At 37.5% G+C, this 14,439-nt stretch overlaps 1 protein-coding gene across 1 annotated transcript in view; it reads right to left on the bottom strand.

Annotated features, from left to right (window-relative positions):
- SLC35D1 (solute carrier family 35 member D1) overlaps positions 1 to 14,439 on the bottom strand; it is a 46,155-nt gene that overhangs the window by 24,764 nt on the left and 6,952 nt on the right. Inside the window, exons 7-8 of the mRNA XM_045835355.1 lie at positions 13,489 to 13,591; positions 9,630 to 9,722 (exon numbers count right to left, since the gene is read on the bottom strand). Of these exons, the coding sequence (XP_045691311.1) occupies positions 9,630 to 9,722; positions 13,489 to 13,591 (196 nt within the window). The remainder of the gene's footprint in view (positions 1 to 9,629; positions 9,723 to 13,488; positions 13,592 to 14,439) is intronic.

Raw genomic sequence — 14,439 nt, 5'->3', positions numbered from 1 at the left:
AATACAGCTACTACATGGTGGACCTGAGTCTACATGCTCCAAGCCCAAGGTTCTCTACACTGGGCATTACATTGTATTCAGAAAAATACCCCAAATATATACTACACAGTCCCCTCTGGGAATATAATAACTGTATCTGTGGAATATTAAAATAAATCTCATGGACATGATTCCATTTACATAAAATTCAAAAACAGAAAAATAATTTTCATGAGATTTTTTTTTCCCTTTCCTAAATACTCAGCCCACCTCTGGAGAAGGCTACTCACTCTATGGCACAAGGAGCCTACCACATTCCTGTACTTTGCCACAAAAATGGATCTGTGGCTGCCACAGAACACACAGTAACCATTTGAAAGTATAGCTGTAGGATAAATATGATGCTAACAGTACAATGGTGTCCACTCTCCCTACATAAAAATAGTATTTAAAAAAAATGGTAGCTCTGGCTGGTGTGGCTCAGTGGTTGAATGCCAGCTTCCAAACCAGAGGGTCACTGGTTCAATTCCCAGTCAGGGCACATGCCTCGGTTGCGGGCCAGGTCCCCCATAGGGTGGGGTGTGAGAGGCAACCATACAATGATGTTTCTCTCCCTCTCTCTCTCCCTCCCTTCCTCTCTCTAAAAATAAATAAATAAAATCTAAAAATATATTTTTTTAATTAAAAAAAGGTCAAAACCATTGTGTATTTAGTGCCTATTATGTCCTAGGTTCAGAAATCTTAAGTAACTGTCCCAAAGTTATCCAGCTAATAAGTGCCTGTACAGCCCCCTACCCATCTTCTTTCTGTCTGTACTACTGGGGAAAACCAAAAGCAAGGCAACATGTTCTGATGTGCTTCCTCCTAGATGGCTCCAGTTATTGTTATTGGCTCACTGAGTCAAAAAGAGCAAGTTCTAATTCTATCTCTGCCAATAATTTTCTGTGAGGCCATCATAAAATCATTATAACTGCTCTAAGCCTCTATCTATATTACAAAGATAGAAAACAGTCTGCTCCACCTGCCTCTTATGAGAATGAAATGCAGACACTTTGAATGTATACAGAATTCCAACAGAAGAGATTATTATTGACTTAAACTTACACCACTACTATCTTTCAGTGGTAGATTTGCAAGCAAATTTTTCTTCTCCCTAAAATGAATGTCACAGTGAACACATATACTGTTAATCAGGGAAAAATTTTTAAAACAGAACTTCTGCCTCTAGAGAAGACATAAGAAAATGACCTGCTTGCTCATTCTGTGTGGTAAAACTGGATGGGCTCTTTGCCACATGGCCTACAATCTTCAGTATTGGCTGAGTCCTGACTGTGATTACAGTCTGAATATACAAAGATGCCTTCTTAGATTACCTTCTGCTTTGAACCAAGTCTCTGGTTCTAGGTGCTGATGGATGTAATACAAATACCACAAACCAATATGCACCACAGGCATGAAATGAATGTGGCATAACCATTGGACAAATGGGTTAAATGAACTTCCTAAAACTAGGCATTTGGTTTGAATGAAACTTTTATTTAAATAAAAATATTTGGAAAAAAATTAATGAAAAAGTGATTTTTACTTGCTTCAGTTAAGGAAATTAAGAGAGAAAGGGAGTATCTAAGTAATATTAGGCACTAACACGATATAATCAATAACACAATCAGGGATACAATCAGATTTGTCTCATTCCCGATAAGTGATGTCAGTTATTATATGTAAACTGATTGACTGATTCTGGGTGTCTGGACCACTGCCTTGGTAAACCATCTAAGGCTATTTCTAGGCTTAGCTAAAGGTGCTATGACTACATGGTGCTATATATACAAAAAGCACAGGATGACAGCACCGATTTACCACCCCTAATCTAATGAAATAATTTCAATGTGCACTTTAGTATAAGACTCAACCATTCTCATTTCCAGGAAAATTAAATAAGCACACAATAGCCAATTTACTTGATACATGATATAAAGTTCTGATCATGACTGAGACATCTTATTTGTTTTGATACCTCCTGACTTAGTATAAACTCTAAAAATAAACCACTTAGTCTTTGGACTTCATGGTAAAGAAAATGGTTGATGAATGATGCAATTCTATTTTGAAAATTATTTCGCCAAAAAAACTATGTTGAAAGAAACTGAATCTGTATGCTAAAAAGTAAACTGCTAAGAAACATGCTAAGACAGAAGATAACATCAGTGGTGCAAATGATCTGCGCAGTTCCCTCCCTACCTTGGGAAGGTAGTCCTAGGTCACCTATTCGGCTCTCTGCACTGCTGTAACTATTTGCCACAACTTTTCTACTTCCTGATCCTAGCTCCGACAAGGAGTTGGAACTCAGGTATCTTTGCTACCTCTGCTAACTAGGCTCTGCCACCTGTGGAAAACCTATGTCTCACAGCAAAACCACACACTCCAGCTTATCAGCAAGTCACTTTATTTGAAAAAGGAATATCCTCCAAGTGAGAACAGCTAAAAACATTACTTTGTCAATAACATGATATACAGACAGAGAGCGAAATCTAGTCATTCATAATGGGGCAATAACTGATTCAACAACCTTTTCATTTTACGTATGGAAATACCAAGATCCAGAAAGTAGAAGGGACCTGTCTCTATGTGGAAAGAATAGTTCAGGGTTTGAGAATCAGTCTTTATAGTCCAAGGAATGACCCAGAAAAGATGAACAACTCTGGAGAGGCTAAACCAACAGCCTAAAAATTCTAATTTAGTCAGCAATGCTTAGTAAGAGACACCTTTAGCTAGATGATTTGTGCAGCAAGTTTTCCTGTAAAACTCATCTGAGCCATGCAATTGAACCAGCGCTACAATGAAGACATTATATGATGTACCAGTGCCTACAGTACTGGCCTTGTAAGATCGACAGCAAGGGGTCTGTTCTTCCATCCCTACATGAGAACACCTAGCAGGGTGTGCTGTCAGAAGGCCAGGCTCCGGTTCCTAGGACTCTATGAATCACTGGCTTTGTGCTGTAGACATTCCCTTTTCTTTTCTAAATAAATTATTTTATTGTTGTTCAATTACAGTTGTCTGCATTTACCCCCCAACACTACCCACCCTGGCCCCAGCCATCCCTACCTCCTTCCTCTGCTTCCACCCGGCCTTGGTTTTGTCCATGTGTTCTTTACAGTTGTTCCTAAAAACCCTTCCCCCTTCCCCCACATCATCCCCTTTTGAAGCAGCAACTAACAAGTTTAAACACAGTCTGTCCTAATTGACAGTTTGGGAGTTGTTGGTCAAATAATGGTTGCCCCACCTTTATCTAGTTAACTAGATATCTTTTACTAACAGTAAGTGGCTTTTGCATGATACAAGTTTTCTGTTTTTTAAGGAGAATCTTTTAAAGTTAGAAAACATATGTTTTAAAAAACTAAATGCTGAAGTATTGGTTCCTTGATTTCTGGTAAACCCAAGACTTTGAGAATCTTGAATAAATTTTTTAAAAAATTACATACACACACGCACTAGTTTGGTTTCTCAGAGTACTCTGCCAATGACTTGTACAATATTGTGTGCTTACTGGGATGCATTGTTCAATTGGATCTTCCCTTTCAATTTTTATGGTAATTCCGTTTTTTCTTCCTTGGCCATTTTGTTGAAGGCTGTGTTGGCTCCATTACTGCTTTGTATAACTCCGGCCTCCCTGGGAGCTGACCTTTCAGGGCCTTCTGACTGGATTCCTGTCCTAACAGAGGAATTTACCTCCTCTGCCTACTAAGGTTAACACTGAGGTTTAGGGAAAAATAATTTGGATCTAATTTTGCTTCAATTTGTATCCTAAGTTCAGAGTGTACAAATCTGAATCATGAGAATTAAGTTAATTTGTCTCACCTCTCCCAGTTATTTTAAAATTTAGGATTCATCACTGTATAGCCATTATTTATAAAAAATAATTTAAAATTTTTTTTCTTATTGTTACTTTTATAAAATATAATTTAAAATACGTTTACACGGTTATACAACAAAAAATATAAAAAGAGTCTCCCACTCCTTCCTGTTCCTGTGTAGGGGTTCAGAACAAGTCACCCAAAGATGTGCCTCTGTGGTACACAGCTTATTTTGTATTAAAAGCAACAGACACCCTGCAGATTTGAAGAGAAACTTCCACCCTCCTCCCCTAACTACCTGGAAAATTTAAATTAAGGGCCTTGTCCACAATAAGAGATTATCAGAGATAACCTTTTGACCTATCTATATGGTTGGGCAAACTACTAATTACTAAACCTGTGTTCTTACCAACCTGCATGACTTTCCTCTGAAGCCCCACAGCGCCCTTCCTTATCCTTTCATCAGAATGCCATACATACCGCATTTTCTCTTTCTGTCCCTGAACCTCACATGTGTATGTGGTTCCCATAAGTACACATGTAATTAAATTCAGTTATTTTTCTCTTGTTAATCTGTCTCATGTAGATTTAATTATTAGACCAGCTGAAAGAACCTGGAAAGGTAGAGGAAACTTTCATACTCCTCCACACCCACCTTGTATTTCTCTCTCTCTCTCTCTCTCTCTCACACACTCACACACACACACACACACACACACACACACACACACACCCCCTGGTGGTTACTTTATTAGTTGTAATGTATATTCTTCCAGTTTCTTTACTTAAATAAGTGAATAAAATGTATGTGCATATATATCCTTACTGTTTTCTTATTTTATTCAAAAGGTAGCATATCATACATACTGTTTTACACTGTGCTGTTTCATTTAACAATTTATCTTGCAGATCTTTTCATTCGACACATAAAGAGCTTCCATGCAAACAGATCTGGGTTAGGAAGGCCTGGAGCCCAACAGATGAGACTGGTTTACCAGCTCCAGTTATCTATCAGGAGTCAGGATGCAGCTGGGCTTGAGCCAGCTGTCAGAACGAGAGCCTTGTCCTCACACCGACAATCCTTCTACTTCTCAGAAACTCTGTCTCAGCCCTGGAAAGGGCCATACCTAGAGACCCAACCAATTTGGTTGATCCAACCTACTCAACTTATACATGACAAACAAGGCTGGAGAGTAAGGGTCTTGTCCAAAGTCAGGCCATGGTCAGAAAGAGAATTAAAAGATTCCTGGCCTTCTGCCTTCTGGCCCCAAAGTCTCTCCCCAATACCACTTCTTTTAGAGATTTGTCACTACCCGCAGAGTGATGTCAAATTCCTGTATTTAGCATGGGCCCCAACTATAAGGAAGCAGGGTGTGGTATGGTGGGAAGAGTGAGAGCAATAGTCATAGAGTCAGGAAATCTGGGTTCTAGTCCTGAGCCCTCTTTGGGCCCTAGTTTCCTCATCTGTGAAATAAGAGGTCTGAACAAGATGCTAATGTCTCATCTAAAGTTTCAGAAATCTTTGATTTCCTCCTTCTAATCAAATCATACTGAAAGGTCTGGTTCTTACAATTGTCCCTGTACTCATGCTATTAGTTACACCTAGAATGTACCTTTTGTTTCTCTTCCTCCACATCTTTAAAGGCCCATCTTGACTTTTCCTGATATTTATTTATTCAAAAAATGTTCCATGTGAACAAGCTAAGCACCCCCCCTTTAGCACCTAATAATGTACTCTTCCTTGACCTAGATTACTCCTTCTAAAGAGCCACAAAAAGTGGCCTCAATCCTATTGTGTCTGCTCAAATGAAACTACAAAGATGCTTTCCCTAATCACCTTACCCAAAATAGGACTTTTCCAATCACTCTCCTCATTATAGTTCTCGTTGTAGCTCTTACTATACAATTATGTTTAGCCTATCTCATGACATTGGAATGCAAGCTCCTTTAAAGCAGCAATGTGTCTTTTCTTAAACTTAGAAGAGCACTTGACACATAATGAACACTCAATAAATATTTGGTGAATGAAAGAAATACAATTATTTGTAAACAATTAAGTAACAACAAGACCAAGCTACAGAGACCCCACATTTAATTCTACCCTGAGGTGTTTCTCAGACTCAGTAGCTTCTTCTGTAAGAAAGCCCTGCATCAATGCCCCAAACAGCAGAAAAATGTAACTCAGGGAGGGAGCAGAGATGTAGTCAGGCAAACAGCAAGGGGTCTATTTGGAGTCAGACAGGCTCTAGTTCTAAGCTCTGCCACTGTGCAACCTTAAGTATGTCCTTAACTTCTATAAATCAGATAACAACCTACCTCACAGGTATACAGTGAGGATCAGGGAAAATTATGTGAGCACATCTTGTCAAATACAAGGCATCATACCCTTTGGGTAAACTATTACTAAAGGTCAGAAGAATGCCCTAATTGTTAATATGGGGACAGCTTTATTTAAAGATAAACTGTCATATGAAAAAGAACCCATTCGTTAAAAAAATGCCTGCACAGGCTGGTGTGGCTCAGTGGACTGAGTGCTGGCCTATGAACCAAAGGGCTGACGGTTCAATTCCCAGTCAGGACACATGCCTGGGTTGCAGGCCAGGTCCCCAGTGGGGGGTGTATGAGAGAGGCAACCACACATTGATACTTCTCTCCCTCTCTTTTTCCCTCCCTTCCCCTCTAAAAATAAATAAATAAAATCTTTTTAAAAAAATGTGTGCACATACATGATTGTCTGTCCACTTATAGGTATACATACTTTGGAGAAAAAGCACAGGTCTAAAAAGACACACACTGAAAATGAACCTGACTTATAAGAAAACTGTTACCTGAAATCCTTCCACATATCCCACTCTTTAATGGGAACTCTTTTTGCCAGACTTCAAACAGCCCACTGACTACCACAAGACTGAATTTTCCAGTGGGAGAAATAAACTGCAGCCTCTTGTAGGTTGCCTCTGCGTGCCTCTGGGACACATTAGGCTGTCTATGGCTTCCACCCATTGTTCTGGGCTAGGTAATAAAAGCAAACCACTCAACCACCTAAGTCATAGCTCAACAACCCCTAGAACAGGTTAGTATTACTTGTTGCATTGGTTAGATTAAAAAACCAAGACTTACATCCTTTAAAAAGCCAATCTTGCTTAATATTCAACCCACATAAGTTTCTTCCTAACTTGAATGCCTATAGTAGTCACTGATGGACATGCACTTTGGTGCTAGATCTTACACCATCTCTGCAGAATAACAAATGACTTCCAAATGTGGCAAGAACTATATTACATTTCTCATATATTCCGAAGAGAACTTATCATAGGGCTTTCTTAGCACAAGGAAGATACTCTGAAACACTAATCTGAATTGAGCTTAATTCTCGGGAATTTAGGAACAGAGTCAAACTTAGAATTCTCACTTCTAAGTTTCAAATGTAATTCATAACCTACCAAAACAAAACTGATTATTCATACCACTTACATTTTAATTTTATGCATAGGCAAAGCTCCCTGAGGCATTCCATCCCCAGCAAGGAGACCTGACCCTCTTCCATTTTATGCCCCACAATGCACCCAAAACATTTCTCCCACAAAACCTGTAATAGTTTATTGCTCTGATGACAGGTCTGCTCCAAAAGGTGACTGTATGGTCCACAAAGGTAAGAATACCACCTAACTCCTCTTCTTTTTTCTTATTACCTGAGCCTAACACTATGAGACACACAATAGCACTTAACCACCTGAGAATGTTAGAAGAGGAGTAGGTTACAGAGAAAGCATAAGAAAAAGATTGTGGGATCATAAGACTGCCAGCCAGTATGTCCATACACAGCCAAATAATGTGTTACCAAGAACCACATTATTTTAATAATAAGAGTGAGAATAAACAAACATGTGAGAGTTAAAATACTTATAGGGTTTGATCACAGAGCAATGAGTTCATCTTCCATAATTAGTCTATCATCCCAACTTGAAAGTTTAGATGAACTATTATTGTCCCAAAATAAAGCTTTCTTGACCTTTACCTGGTGCTTCATTGGGGGGAAAAATTACTCAAATTTCAATCCTCTTCTTAAAAGAAGAAAAGGAGGAAAATCTAAAATCTCATCCTAATACAAGTGCCAAAGTAATTTTTCCACAATCAGTTAACAATCTTAATTATATTGAAGCATTTCAAATTAAATGTGTTATTAAACTATGAAGTATACATGAATTATGCACATAATTTGTAAAATGACAATCACTCTGGAATGAAGAAATTTCTCCTTTGATTCAATTTTTCAAGTAGCTACTAGTCAGAGTTTCAAGTTAATGAAAATTCCTTATTTGCCAAGTCTGTACAATAACCTAACCACATTAATCCTTCCAACTTTCTCACGTACAGATTGGCCTTAAGATTTGGAGTCATGCGTGTTGCCAAGAGGGGCCTGGTTATTTTATATTACATTCTTGCCCTAAAGCTAAGGAGTGAGGGTTGCTTCCTGCTAGAGGAAGGCCAAACACCGTAGAAAAACCATGGCCTTTGGAAATCAGCCTTGGATTGAAGTCCTGCCTCTACTATCCACAGACAATGTGACGTTGGGCTGGTAAGTCTCTCTGAACCTCTATTTCCACACTGGTAAAATACAGATAATTCAAACTTTCTAAAGCTGTTATGAAAACTACATTATATCACACACATAAAGTGACTACTAGCACATAATAGGGACTCAATAAATGTTAGTTTCTCATTCTACTTTTTTTGCAGCCACAAAATACTTATGTATTTTATTAGAGTAATAGCTGGGTTTTCTACTTTGGTGTCATTTGTAGACCTTCTGGCAGCCAGGTCACAGAGTTCATTTAAAAAATTTACACGTGTTGAAGATGATCTATGCCAGTTTTTTAAAAGAAAGTTGTTAAGGGAAAAAAGCAGCTTGATAAGCAGTTTTCTCCTACCTTTGATTCAAAAGTAATTTTTTTTAACAGTCTAAGTATTTCCAAAAACCTTTTCTTTATTTCAGCTCCCACTGATTTGTGTGAATTGTTGCTGTTATTAGAGTAAATAACCAACACATTTATTCTGAGAAACTACTAGCCAGAGGAATCAGCAGAAGGAAACTTGGTACAGAAATCCTTGGCAGAATTCTAGGTTTCCAATTACAAAGTTTGCAAAATTTTGTGAATTCTAACAAAATGGTATCAACTTTTGCCTATGAATACAGGGTTGTTTTAGAAAAAAATTCTTGTATTTATTTTATTACTTTATTCTGGATTTATTTAGCTGAACATTTGCAGGAAGTGAGTAAACTATTATATTACTTGCTACTTATATGGTTAAGTCACCGCACAGCACTAAATATCTCCTGAGGAAAAAAACAGCTTAGGATTTAAGCCAGGATGGCAAATTTTATACCAAAACAGAGAGCTTCTACAGATGCCTCAAATTTTGCTTAAGTTTGAAGAATTCTACTATTTCAAGATTTTTTGTTTTTTTCAAGGAGAGTTTGCTACTGTTATTAGTTTAGTAAAATGTAAAAATTCCCTTCCTCCATCCTGCTGGGCCATAAGAAAAGGACACTAGTTGGCAGGCATGATTTTTATGCTGACAGCCAGAGCTATTTTGAGCCACTTTAGTACTATCCAATAACTATGCCAAGAAAAAAGGTTAGCATGACATTAGCAAGCTAAAAAGTAAATTATCAGTTTTTTTGTCACTTAATAAGCACATTATTCAACAACTCCACAGCTTATCTTTTAGTTATAAATAACAACACAATTAAGTAACATAAGCCATTAAACCACAGTTAGAAAGTCCTACCTTTTGTGCATCTCCTGTCAAATACGCAATGGCCAGGGTGGGCAGAATCATGAATAGTGCATTGTAATAGAGAAGACCATATTTTCCCAGCTCCTAGGAGAGTAAATAATTAGGTGTTTCATTTGGTTCTAGCAGACAGATACACAAAACCCTAAATAAAGCACCACGCCTCATTACACACAGGTCCCCCACAATATATGCAGCAAATTAGGCAAGTCAGGAGTTATCAAATATAAAGAAATAGACTGGGCTTTCAAAAGAAAAACAGAGAATAAGCTTTTAAATTTATTTAAAATAAATTCCTTGAGTGTTTAAGATCAGATAATAAAAATAACATCAACTGTTGCTTAAAAAAAGTAATGAGGAAAGAGGTTATGTTGAACATATATACACAGCTCTATAGAAATATCTCCCACAGCCCTTCCCTTTCCAGAACAGAATGAAAAGTCATCAGGTTCATGTGGGCTTTTCAGAATCATGACAGAGTACCATTTAAGAGAGATAGGTGGATAGATGGACAGACAGACTCACCCCTACACCAACACAGACAGACGTAACTTTCCAGTGGATTATTTCTGAAAATGTGTATGTGAAGTACATTAAAAATCAAGATTATTATAACTACAATTCCTAAAACTTAGTATGACTAGTTGTAATCTCGGCTACCAGGGAGCAATGAAGGACCACACACATCTTCAAACACAGGGAGCCTGTGAGGACTCTGGGTCTGGCTCTGACTCACACACTTCTGGGACATTCACCAGGAAGCAGAGTCACCTGAAAAAGTAGGCCCGAGTTTAGATTGGGAGGAGTGGAGAGGCCGGGGCAAAGGAGTAGTGAGGATAGGGATGTGGTATTTGTCTAACTTCTGTCACTGAAAGATCACTGAATTATGTAAAAAATTAAACCACTTTCTCAGAAGAAGCTTTGAAAGATTGGCAACAAATATCCAACAACAGAAAACTAGTTGACTAGGCTATTACACAACCATGCAATTAAATATAATGCACCCACTAAAAATGTCTAGTAATACTGAAAGGTGTTCATGAAACAGTACTAGATGAAAACTGTAGGTTAGAAAACATTATACATCATTGCTCTTTCAAAATTTTACACAAAGTGTGTACATGCACACACACATACTAAAGGACAACCATCAAAACAGCACTTCTCCCTTGATGGTAGAATTAAGGAAGATTTATACTTTCTTCCTACTGCTTATCTAATGTTTTCTGCCACTTCCATTGTAAATATGCATTATTTGTGTGATTTCTTTAAAGTTAAAAATGTTTTAAATTTAATAGTTGCATTCATGTCTGAAATGCAGCACCAAGTTTTCATGTCACGTGACTCATGCTCAAAGGGCCATGAGTATAAGCAGTTCTGGAATTAAAGGTAATAAAACTCCTGATTTATTAAGAGCTTCTCAGTGTGACGTTACTACCTCTTTGATCAACCAAAGAACTGACTGCTTGTGGCCACCACAGCCCTCAGTGAAAAGGCACACCTAATTTCTAAAGCAACAAGAAAAAGGCCACAGGACCAAACAACCTTAAGCAACAGGTACGCAGGGAGCCAGAGACCTGGGTGTTAATTCCACCTCTCAAAAAGGATGACTACACACCACACAACATACACATGCACATTCCATCCAGACAACTGACAAATGCTGAAAACTTAAATGCCAAACTGTTCTGTTTTTTTTTACATTTAAACTGTTTTGAGTATCTTTCACCCTGACTTCTTAAAGAGAGTGCATAGACTAAAATTTAACTTAGGGCATCACCATAAACATGCATTACTGTGTTGTGTTCTTATATGGTGTTGGCCTTAATGCTGTGTAACAGCCCCTGAATCATTTCTGAGTACTTCCATCTGATTTTTATAGTTTTCCTGTTTGTTTCTCTTGCTATTAGCTGGCCTTTTATACTGCTGGTAAGCCTCTCTCTGGCTCTAAATAGAATTCCATCCTCTAGTTTGTTGCTCCTAATCCATGAAAAGCAGATCAATATGCTTAAAAGGTCTTATATAAGTAAGTCACAAGTTATTTCTGAATATGAAACTAAAGAGCTCTCCTGGGAATAAATTACTACTCAGAAACCCTCCTTGCTTTTTTCCAGGTTCTAGGATAGACTGTGCTGTTGAATAAGGCAGCCACTAGTCATATGCAGCTATTTCAATTTCATTATAATTACATTAAACTATTAATTCAGTTCTTTAGTTGTACCAGTCACTTATCAAGTGCTCAACAGTCACATGTGGCTAGTGGCTACCATTAATGGATGGCAGAAATACAGACTATTTCCATCATCACAGAAAAACTCTACTAGACAGTACTGTTGAAACAGCTGAGGCAGCCAGACAAATGAAGTATTACTCATACCTATTTTCTAAGACAACAAATGGACTGAAAGGAAAAAAAAACAAAACAGAATAAAACTAAATCTCTAACTGGCCCCTTTTCTTAAGCTGTTTCAAAAAGATAAAAAATTTTTTAATAGCAGCTTCCATTAAAATGCAATCATCATACGGAGTTGTCATGGTAAGTACATGGAGAACAAGACATAAAAGGTATGTTTAAAGAAAATTTGTTGGAAACAGATCTACACTGTCCCTAGTTCCTCAAGGATATTAAAAATATACATTCTAGCCCTGGCTAGTGTGGCTCAGTGGCTTAGGTCGCCAGTTCAATTCCCATTCAGAGCAAATGCCTGAGTTGCGGGTCAGGTCCCCAGTTAGGGGCAGTGAGAGGCAATCTATGGATGTATCCCTTATACATTGATGTTTCTCTCTCTCTCTTTCCCTCTCAGAACAAATAAATAAAATCTTTAAAAAAATAAACAAACATTCTCTGAAAATGAGAACTATTGGGATGGCCATGTATTTTCCCAGCTCTTTCTGGAGAAGGCAAAGCCCCTTGCCAAGACAATACCAACTCAATACTAACACTACTAAAGAGTAGGTTAACAGTGGTATTTATGATTTGAACTCCAAAAATGGACATGAAATAGTTTCAGAAACACTGCACATATAATAGAGCTAACTAAAAACTAAGCAGATAAGGTGATCTGACTGAAAAGAAAACATTGGGTAGGAAAATGAGATAAAGCCATGGTCTGTTACGATGAGATAAAATACATCAGCTATTCAGGAAAAACCAGGGTAATATCTATGATAAATATTTCACATGGGACCTCATATAGGATACATTATGATATAAAGGACAACTCCTTCCATAACAACCCTACAATATGTAACCCTCAGTTCCATATAGCTTCTTCTTATACTAATATAATCTTGTGAGTATACCATCAGGTAGTAAAGCAAGGTGGCTCAATTAACTCAGCTTTCTGACTTGGTCTAAAAATAAAATTTAGCATGTCTATACTCAAAGTATATAATAAAAAAGAAAAGTATATAGTAGACAATCTAACACAAATATCTCTAAAGCCTTTGTGTGCATGCTGCAAGTTGAGAGAAAAGAGCTAGAAATAATTCATGAGATCTAGGCCAGTGACCTTAGTGCTGTCTCTGAGAAAGATGCTAATGCTCCCTAAAGTGTCCCATTATTTGTATGAAAAATACACAAAGTCCATTTTTTTCCTGCAGCACCTTCCAACATCATGTTTCCTCAAATCTGCTCAAGGGCTTCCAGATACTTTTTTTTTTGTCCAGGTCCCTCACCAAGTCCCCTAAGACAGGCAGGAACACTTTTCGACACTTTTCTCTACCCTCAGAGATCCTGTCTTTCCCAACCCTCCTATGTTTTCTTTATTCCCTGCTGTTTCCCTGATGAATTAACATTATCATCCCCAAATTCGGTAAACATCTCTTAAAGAAACTTTATATTGCTACCTACCTTTGAATCTAATTTTTGTTTTACATATGCACCATTTGCTGCTGTCAGGACATCATTTATCAGAATAAAAACATATCCTTCCAGATCAAAAGCCAAGTCAGAGCTGCAAAACATAAGCAACACTTTAATAACGACTTGCATTCACAGAACATGCATTTAATTTGAAATAAGTCTGAATGCAGTATTGCAAGAACATTTTTTTATTTAGGTACATGAACATTAGGCATTTTATTAACTACTAATATTTCTTGATTTCTGGTTACAAATTGCAATTTTAAACTCTAATAGAGTCTTCAGAAATGAGAAGCACTAACACCTAAAATCATTAACAATAAACAACCATGTCCATTAAACAGCACACCGCTTTGAATTCAAAGTCAGACAACAACAAAAGCAACCAAATTCACTATTATAATACACCTGAAGCAGGCAGAAGGCATCGGAGCTCAATTTCACAGGCAAGGTAACCAAAAGGATGAGTCGTTTGTTAACCTGTCATTTTCCAAAGGTTCACACAAAAGGTAAGACTCTCCGGCACAGGTGGTTGGACTACTAGATGGAATTTCTGATGTGAGAAATTAAGCTACAACAGTGTCCAAAAGCACACAGAACTCAAATACTTAAATTATTTAATGTGCCTATGTGCTATGTTCACTGGCATAAGGGAAACTGAAGTTTTCTAGTATTTAGAAGAGATAAGAATTTATTAAACTCAACCGAATAAATAAAAATCTAAAAAAATATCCCATCATATTTTAACACCCTAAATAGTGGTCCCACATTCTGTGATTTTGCAAAGACACTACATATCTATATGTATCTATACCACTGTAGTGGTGTACCTATACCATTACATGGAACAAGACTTCTGAGGAGCTCTATGCCACTGCATTTTTAGGCAGAACTAGCCTAATGCATACTCCCCCTTTCAAACAGCCTGACAATAGGTTT

Source organism: Phyllostomus hastatus, unplaced genomic scaffold (assembly GCF_019186645.2).
Source record: "Phyllostomus hastatus isolate PE091 unplaced genomic scaffold, TTU_PhHast_1.1 phas_contig_209, whole genome shotgun sequence".
NCBI classification, from domain to species: domain Eukaryota; kingdom Metazoa; phylum Chordata; class Mammalia; order Chiroptera; family Phyllostomidae; genus Phyllostomus; species Phyllostomus hastatus.
Note: the sequence above shows the minus strand (reverse complement) of the source record. Positions and strands in the feature narration are given on the sequence as shown.